The 9606-nt window shown below is 49.8% G+C and overlaps 1 protein-coding gene across 1 annotated transcript in view; it reads right to left on the reverse strand.

Moving 5' to 3' along the window:
- The window catches only part of LOC111146598 (matrilin 2), a 120508-nt gene that overhangs the window by 83192 nt on the left and 27710 nt on the right, over positions 1–9606 (reverse strand). Inside the window, exon 3 of the mRNA XM_022502221.1 lies at positions 4053–4622. Within this exon, the coding sequence (XP_022357929.1) occupies positions 4053–4622 (570 nt within the window). The remainder of the gene's footprint in view (positions 1–4052; positions 4623–9606) is intronic.

The following is a 9606-nucleotide window of genomic DNA, read 5'->3' on the forward strand; positions in this document are numbered from 1 at the left end:
GGATGCCTCGTTTCCAAGTCTCTCTGGTGCTCTCAGGGGTGGCCTGAGAATGCAACCTCAGCATTCTCCCCCTTGCTGTGGCTGGTGTAGGAATTTACTGCTCAGGGATATAAAGCCACCACTGTGCCCAAGTTCATGTCCACATAGCCAGTGAGAGCCAGAACGAGGTCTCCCAATCAAGGGCAGTCTGGCTCCAGAGCCTGAACTCTTCCTAGTTTTACAATACAGTTTCCTGCTTCCATCACACAGGAACTCTGCCTATCTCCTCCAACCCACAGATCCAGCACGTTTTTCAGCTCTGCTGGAAGTGCAGAGCCCCAGCCCTTCTTCCTTCCGAAATCCTCTCCCTACCTGCACCGTGGCCTCCATTGCCCTGCCTACCCCTTCGTCCGCCTTTTTCACACTGTGGGTCACATCTCCTTAGCAGGCTATAACATTAAGAGAGAATCTGGACTGATTCTTCGCTGCTGTTGTTATTGTTTTAATGACACAGAAAATCCATCGGAAATATAATTCCTTTCCTGGCTTCTTGCCATGGTGCAACCCCACACTCCCCAAGTGGCCAAGAAACTCCTACTCATCTGTCAAGTGTGGGTAGCACACAGTGGTTAAGAGGTGGGCTCTGAACCAGAATGCCTGGGCTTACACCTCCAGTCTACCACAGTGCTGTGTGACCCTGGACAAGTCATTGAACCTCTCTGGGTCTCAATTTCCTCTTCTGTAAAATAAGAGCTATAAGAGCACTTACTTCACAGATTTGTTATGTGAATAAAATAAGCTAATGTATGCTAATAGCTCAAATCAGAGCATTAATATTATAATATTAATAGCAATAAATGGTAATGATTATTATTATCATCTCCTTTCTACAGCCCTCCTGGAGCCCCTAGAGAGACCCAAGTGTTCTCTGATCAGAGGTCCCTCAGTCCAGGTGACTTTCCGAAGAGCACATTTTGGAGAGCTGACATCCCGTTTCTCTGCGGTGAGAGAGAGCATCTTCACACGAGCCTGGAACCCTCGGGCCTGGCATGTGGAGGGTAAGAGCTTGGGCCAGAGAGCGTGCAACCTGAATCTCCAACCCTGCTCTTTGAAGTTGCTTATCCTTCCTAAGCCTCAGTTTCTGCTTCTGTAAAATGGGAGTAATAACAGCACCTGCCCCATAAGCCTGTTATAAGCATTAAATGAAAGGACAAGTGGAAAGTACCTAGCCCAGGACAAAATTAGCTGTTATTCTCAGTAGCTCAACGAATGTTTAAGGAAGAAATGAGACTTCCAAACCCTCACAGAGCTCCGAAACTTGGAAGACGCTCATTCCTGCTGTCTGATAATCGGAGTGCAGATCAAAACCGAGCCCATCTGCCTAGACTGCTGGTCCTCCGAGTATCTGACTACAATCACACACAACACGGTGCACACCCAATGGGGCTCTACAGTTGATAACCCGCATTCACACATCTAGTCTGGAGGCAAAATCCCCATTTTACAGATTTGCAAAGTACCCTACGGCCGGCAGGGGGGGCGACACTGAGATTCGAGTCTGCTCCTCCGCCTCCCATCCTACAAAGGCTCCTGGTCAAATTCTGAGGCGAATGCCAACCTCAAAGCTGGTTTACCTAGGGTGGCTTGAACTTGGGCGGGGGCGAGGGGGTGGTGTCAGAAAATGGCTTACCTTTATTTTCATCTATTTATTATTATTATTATTTATTTATTTATTTATTTTGGGGACAGAGAGGTCACAAGAAGGCAGAGAGGAGGCAGGCGGGGCGGGGGTGGGGGGTGCGGTGGAAGCAGACCCCCGCGGAGCTGAGATCCTGATGCTGGGCTTGATCCCAAGACCTTGAGATCATGACCAGAGCCGAAGGCAGACGCTTAACCCACTGAGCCACCCAGGCGCCCAAGGCAATGGCTTACCTTAAAAGAGGAATTTACAAACCCAGAGGTGCGGAGGAGTGAAATGAGCCAGAACTTTGGAAGCAGCACCCACCTTCGCCTGGCAGCTCTCAGAGAATTCACTGGAGCAGTTTACTAGGATGCAAAGAGGGAGGGATCCTATTGTGTTGCCTCCCCCCCACCACCCGAGTTTCGTGAGGATCAAATACAAGAACAGAAGGGAAAGTGCTTTACAAATGTCGGTTATTGCCATCGTAACTGCTCGGTGGATGACGAGGCCTCAAGGCCTCCTCGACCTTTGAAAATGGCTCCGCAGAACCGGGGATGCTGTGGGAGCGGAGCTGGTCTGTGGGCGGCCATGCCGGGGGGCGGGGGGGACACCTTGGCTCTCAGGCCGCATAAAACAACAAATGACAGAATACCGATATTTTCTTCGAGCTTCCAGATGACAACAAAGTCCGGGGTGGAGGGTCCAAACTGCCTTTTAATTTTGCTGACAGAGAAGCTCCTTCTTCAGACAAGTCAACAGCCTCCGCCTCAGCCCGCCTTTCCATTTGCTGATCAACCCAGAATGCTTCTAGAAGAATGCCTCCATTGACATTTTCCGAGACAAATGAATAAACCCATCAGAACAGTTACGGAACCAATTTCTGTTTTAATATTTCCAGGAAAAGGGGAACATAAATTCTGCAGAAGTCATTTAAAGTCATAAACCTTAACATGTTTGCAGCACAGTCTACTGGCTGAGGTTGACCAGGTGACCAGCTGCCAAGGCTCGCCTCAGCCGGGCCCTTCAGCGGTGCCCTGCCAAATGGCACTCTTGAAAATTCTCCAAGTGACACTGCAGAGAAAAAAGTTCTTTTGCCTGCAGGGCATTTTTTTTTTTTTTTAAGTAAATCTTTTGATTTGGCATCAAGACACAAAGGAGTCTCTGCTTTTTGAGGTTAGTTCTCAGCCAGGGATTTTTTTTTTTTTTTTTTTTAAGACGCAATGAAACACAATTTTTGCCCCCTAAGACTTCGGTGGGGGGAGTGGGGGTCCCTAGGCTCTGTCAGAGTCTGAGAACAGGGTCAGAGTCCTCAGAGCCCCCAGAGTGTCAGTGTCCTGCTCCCGGGGAGCTGGAGATGAGTCTAGTCCTTAAACTCATTCTCCACAGCCACGCCTGGGAAACAACAGTCATCTCAAAATAGACATTTCCTTTTGCTTGCCCACCAAGGAAGCATGGCAGCTGGAGGGGACAGGGGAGGTGGGCGAGGCAGGACTGGACACTGTTTACCAGGCCAGGAGGCAGGTTTCCAGTTTCCCGGGACTAGCGAGGAGACTGGGTGGGCCCCTTGGCACCCCCACTTGAAGGAGGAGAGGACAGGAAGCCAGGGGAAGAAGGAGGAAACTAGGAAGAGGGCAAGTTGGCCCGCAGGGGAAACACTGAGTCAGAAGCTCCAGGTGAGGGTCCCTGAGAACCATCCGGCAAGGAAGGGAGAGCAAAGCCTTGTGGAGACTAGGGTCAGAAAGCAAGAGAGAGTAGAAGAGCCTTGCAGCAGAAGCAGCTCAAGGACATGGGGAGGCATCCCCCTTGCAGGAGGAGGGGACCTCAGCTCCGTCCTCCCCGTGCACCGGGCCTCTCCGAGGAGAAAACCTTCACCACTTGCATCGCCATGGGCAAACACTGCTTGGTATTCGACCCCATCCAAGGAGATGTTTGTTGTTTTTTTTTGTTTTGTTTTTGTTTTTGGTTTTTTTTTTTTGCCCTCCTAATCCTATCTCTACTCCAACTCAAGAAGTTTAACTTAGGGAATGCCGGAGCAGTCCAATGTGCTGGAGAAAAACTTTGCCTATCTGCTCCTCTTCACTCAGCAGTTTGGGTTTGAATATCCCTTCTCCAGGGAATTTTCCCTGAGCACCCTGGCCGGGGTGACGTCCTGGCCTGAATTCTTCCTCCATGCGTCTGTCACAGCTGCAGGTACTTTCCTGTGTCGTTATAGCCTTACTCTCTGACCCCTCAGCCAGCATGCAACCCCAAGACACGCTGTGTCTATCCTGGCCTTTACCCAACACCCTTGCCAGCGCAGTACCTGGGACGAGGTTAGCCCACTCTATGCTAGAAGATGAAAGAAGAAATCCTAATGATTCCCCTGAAAGAGCCCCAGAGGAGCAGGACTTACTGCACAGCTTGTTCTGGAACACGGAGGTCAGTGACTCTATCTGGCTGAAGTTGGCCACCAGAAAGACGTGGTCCTCATGGGGCTCACTCCCGATGGCCTTCAGTGTATTGAGGTCCACCTGGCCCACACCGATGGCAAAGATCAGGATGCCCGTGTCCCGTGCCTTTGCAGCCACTTCAGCCACGGAGTCCTGTGGCCTCCCATCGGTCACGATCATTATGACCCGCAGCACATTCTCCCTCAGGGGCCGGGCCCCCTCTGCTTCCGAGAACGCAATGTTCAGGGCATACTGGATGGCCAGCCCCGTCATGGTGCCAGTGGACAGGTGCCTCATCCTCTTGACGGCACGCTCCACTTCGGACTTCCTCTTGAAGGTCTTGAGGGAGAACTCATTCTTGACAGTGCTGCCATACTGCAAGAGGCCCACCCGGGTGACATCAGGGCCAATGTCCAAGAACTGCAAGATGTCCACAATGAACTCCTTGACCTTGGCATAGTCATGGGTGTTGACGCTGCGGGAGCTGTCAATAATGAAGACCAAGTCTGCCCGCTTATTCTCACAGGAGCTCTCTGGGGAAAGAGGAGAGGTCAAACTCATTAGAGAAGCACTGAGGGCCAGTGAAGGCTAGCTGTTACTGGAAAGCCCAGGGGTCCGGAATCACCTTGCAGAACTCTGATTTTCCTTGGGTTTTCTTCCCCCCTCGGGAAAGCTGGAAAGGTATATATGCATGACTGTGCGATCATGAGTATTGGCTACAAGGAGAAACTATTTATTTGTGCAGGATAAACAAACACTTCAGTTCCTAGAAAGTCGTCCATACAGTTTTTAGGTGGGACAAATACCTGAACAGGGTCAAGATGATTTGATGATTGACTGCACGCCCCATAAGCTTGGCTGGACACTGCAGGGAATACACCACAAGCCAATGGCCAATGTCAAGGAGCTTACAATCCACCTTGGGAACTCAACTAATGGAACAAATGAAAGAATAATTACGTGAAGCAGTGTGGTGCTTATACTAGATGTTCCGGGAACCGGGATGTTAGTGGGCTGGGATCAAGGGGATAGGAAATGAACTAGGTTTATGCAATGTTTGGATTGAGAGAAGGAACACATGGAGAGAGGCACATGGACAGAATCCCAAGATGGCAGGAATATGGTGGAAATGGAAACTACTAGGAGGTGCAGAGAGGAATGGAGCTGGAGGGTAACCTGAAGCCAGCCATGAAGGGCCTGAGAATACGTTAGTGTCACATTATGTCACTGAATTGAGCTGTAGGGAGCTCGCATAATAATAAGTCAACTGAAAACAGGCTCTCTACTGAGCAGAGAGCCCAATGCGGGGCTCGATCCCAGGACCCTGGGATCATGACCTGAGCCGAAGTCAGAGGCTTTAATCCACTGAGCCACCCAGGTGCCCCCCAAAAACATTTCAACCAAAGACACCATTAAATGGGAAAAAGGCCAATGTCAAGTCTCTCCCCCACCCCCGCCATACTTATTCCTTCAGCCCCCAAGCAAGAAGGCTAGAAGAGGTTTGAGTCTGTGGCTGAAACTCATCACATTCTGGGAAGAGGCTGATATGGGATGAGATGAGAGGCCTCTGGCCTCAGAGGGTGGAGGCTGGGCTTCCCTGCTAGAATTTCTCAGATGTTCTGAGCTACTGCCTCCAGCCAGCAGGGTGTCCCTCCTCCCCTTCCCCGACTCTATAGCTAAATCCAGATTTGACAGGGATTAGAGGAGGGATCCCAAATGCTTGTCCTAAATCCCAGTCACCACAGCTGCGAGAAAGAGAGAGAAAGCCAAATATGAAACAGTGAGCCCAGTCATCAAAATGAAAAGTGGGAAACGCCATGAAGTCATCCTGTCCAGGCCAGCTTGCCAGGCTGTGACTTGCCCCCAGCGAGTCACACACCTCGTCCACTTATGGCCTCATAAGTCTTCCGATTTGGGGATGAGGAAGCATCCCTGAACAGCAGCATCCTGGCAAGGAGACCGAGCTTGTGCTGTACCCACGTCTAACACTGGAGCTATGTGAATTCAAAGTGAGTTTCTCAAACCAGAGCCCCCAGATGCCAACTTTGAGGACTCTGGGAGAAAGATCAATATAAAACCTGCCATTTGTGGGATGTTTTCAAGATCCTTTCTCCAGAGCGCATTCATCACTATGGTCTCATATGAGTTTCAGAATAAGCTCTTAAGAGGAAAGTACAGTGTCATACCCATTGGATACGTGAGAAAATAGAGGTACCAAGAATTGGAAAATCTCTTCTAATGTAGAAAAAAGCCTATATGGAGACACACCAACACCCACCACATTAGGCGGCAGTGAGAATTCAAGGGGAAGAGGGTGGCCTTGGGCCCCAGGTGTGGGAACCCTCTTGTCTGCCCACAATGCCCCCAACTTCTCTCCAGGGGAGAAGGCTGCTACTCCTGGCTGCGTAGTCCGTGTTGCCCATAGACACCTGCCTTATGAGGCAAATGGCTGAAATCCAGCCCAGCCCTGGGCCCCCAAGGCTGCATCCATCCTGAGAAGTACTTAGAAGGGGTGCCTCTTTTTATTTTCACAAAAGTGCCCATGGTCTAGCATACAGCCCTTGGTCAGAGCCAGGGACAACAGACCCGCAGGTCTCAGGAGCCAGGCTGGCCCCTGTCCAGGAGCCACGGGCCCTCTACCATTGATGTATGAACTTACTGCAAGGAGAATGTGGCCCAGTGTTCTCTGCCTGCAGAGGGGAACAGAAACCAGGCTCAGACCCTGCCACGGTGGGAGATATGAAGGAAAGGCTGCTTGGAAGGAGGAGAGGAGACAGCCGATTGGCCCCCTAAGAATGCTTCCTCTGGAGAAGTTTGGAAGCAGGAGGTCGTCTGGGGTTGGGATTCTTGCTGTGGGTCTTAGTCACCATATCAACATCCCATCAAACATCACAGTCGATTTAAAGGGAAGCCTGGAGGTTCCACGGGGAATGGTGTGCTAAACTGGGTTAGTTTCCGTCAAAACAAGTGTATCATTTTCACAACGCCTGGGCATTGACTGAAACACCACAAAGGTTCGAAATGGTGTTGGAGCTCCACAGGAGCCGTGACTGTGAGTGGAAAGTGAGTCTTGGCAGCCCAAGTGAGTGAGTTTTCTTCAAGACAATTTCTCAGGTCCCTTAAGGGCTCAGAACCACAGTCTTGCAGCTTGTCCCTGAGAGGACCAGTTCAGTGGTTCTCAAACTGCAGATGCCTCCCAAGCCCCCAGAGAAGCATTAAAAACTGAGATCGTGGGCCACACTTCCAGAGTTTCTGACCTTGTAGATCTAAGGTGGCACCAGAAAAATCTGCATTTCTAGCAAGTTCCCAGGTGAAGTTGATGCCGCTGGTTCAGGAACCACACTTGGAGAACCGTTAGTTTTAAGTACTAGAGAGATCACTGGAGGAAAGACATTCTGGCAAGTTTTGTTTTGTTTTTTAAGATTTTATTTATTTATTTGACAGATAGAGATCACAAGTAGGCAGAGAGGCAGGCAGAGAGAGAGGAGGAAGCAGGCTCCCTGGTGAGCAGAGAGCCCGATGTGGGGCTCCATCCCAGGACCCTGGGATCATGACCTGAGCCGAAGGCAGAAGCTTTAACCCACTGAGCCACCCAGGCACCCCGTTCTGGCAAGTCTTGACCTCACTATCTCACTGTGAATTCCCCAAAGTGTGAAACTAGTCTCATTCATCCTTCCAACCATGCAGCTGGGAAGAGAGTTATGTCTTCAGTCAATATTTATGGAATTAAATGGAATTCTGGGTGGCAGAGCAAGGTTCTAGGTGGAAGGACTTGAACCAGAGCAGTCAGTTCAAGGAAGTGGATAAAAACCACAAAGTCAAAGTGCTCTAGAGCAGGTGTGGCTCTAGAGTCAGATTCTAGTCACAGATTCTAGACCCGATTATTCACTATTTTATGAGGAAGCATGGCCACTTTTGAACTTTGGCTCACAGACTCACAGACTAATAAACTGTTAGAGCTGGAGGGGTCTAAATAAAGTCAAGTCACTCAGTGTACGCAAGGGGAAACTGAGGCTCAGAGATGGCTCATTAGGGTCAGACCTGGGACGATACTGATGGCTCTTCCACCATCTCATGGTGGACATCTTGGAAAATTTGCAATACAGGTGGCATTACCACATGAGCTCTGTAGATGCTTGGGAATATTTGCTGGGAAGAGTCCCCATAGCTTTTCCACATGGGGACTGATAAGAGGTATTTCCAGAAAACAGACTCTCCTCTGTGTGTGTTCCTTTCACAGACTGGTTCTGATTAACAGCATCCCCGTCTCCTGAGCCTGGGAGAAGAGCACACAATCATCCTTCTGGCCCCTCATGACAGACTTTCAACAGCACTGGATGAGGTTTTGTGGGCAGATCATAAAATGTCATCCCTTGAACCACAAAGTGACAGTCTGGACCTTGTCAACTGCACTTCAGTACTGTCAACTTGCCTTCAAAGCCCACAAGTTGGGCAAACAAGTGTCTCTTACTGTTGAACTTGAGCCAGGACAATTTTAAGAAACATTCCACTCCAGCAGGATTCCAGTGTGCAACCTTGGAGTGATTTCCATTGCTCAGGGTTGCAGACTTGTCACTAATCAGCCTCCCTTGCTCTGGCTAAATTCAGTCATGGCCGTGGAATTGTACAACAAATATTTGGTGCCATCTGCCTGGGATCAAAGCACGCTTGGAGAAGGAAAGTATGTGAATATCTATAACATGCAGAGAATCAAAGGGGGCTCCGAAATGCTTAGTGAAGCGACATATAGTCCTATGACCTCAGTGTAAGTCCAGTCTCTGCCACCTTTTGTCCACGTGATCTTTGAGCCTCTCCTTGACCTCTTTGACCCTCAGTCTCTTCTTCTGAGAAATGGTGATAATAATACCTCCCAGGGATGTGGTGAAACTCAAAAGAATATAATAATAATTTATAGCTACTCTTTATTGAGCACCTAATATGTACTGGGCCTTGTTCTGAACACTTTCCAAGTGTTGGCTTATTTATTCTAGACACTATTACTACTGCCATTTTACAGATGAGGACAGTAAGCCTCGAAAGACCAAATAATTAGCCCAGGATCTCATACTTAGGAAGCGGAGGAGCCAGGATCTGACCCCATCTTGTCTGCTCTGTAGCCCACACTCTTAACCGCCAAGCAATACTCAAGAAGGATTTTGTCCTTTTCAACCCGCCATCGTCAGCATACTCAAGGTGCCCCAGGACTGCACCGGCTTTCTGGGGTCAGTTCTTTCCTTCCCTGGAATCCAGGCCTGAAAGCTATGGCTCCAACTTGCCTGCATCCTGCCAAGCGCTTCTCTCTGCGAGATGCCTATCTGCATTTTAAAAAAATGTAATAGAATGATAAAACAGATGCTTGCCTCCCTGAATAGCAGTAGCGCTTCTGTCAGGCTGCTGGTCACGCCCATTCCCACTCACTCCCATTCTCACTCACCTGACAAGTGCTTGTTGAGAGAGGAGTAGGAGCAAGGCCCCGGGGGGGGGGGGGGGGGGGGACGGAGGAAGGGAGGGGGGGTG

The sequence above is a fragment of the Enhydra lutris genome, unplaced genomic scaffold (genome assembly GCF_002288905.1).
Source record: "Enhydra lutris kenyoni isolate GAN:26980312 unplaced genomic scaffold, ASM228890v2 scaffoldscaffold14, whole genome shotgun sequence".
Classification (NCBI taxonomy): Eukaryota; Metazoa; Chordata; class Mammalia; order Carnivora; family Mustelidae; genus Enhydra; species Enhydra lutris.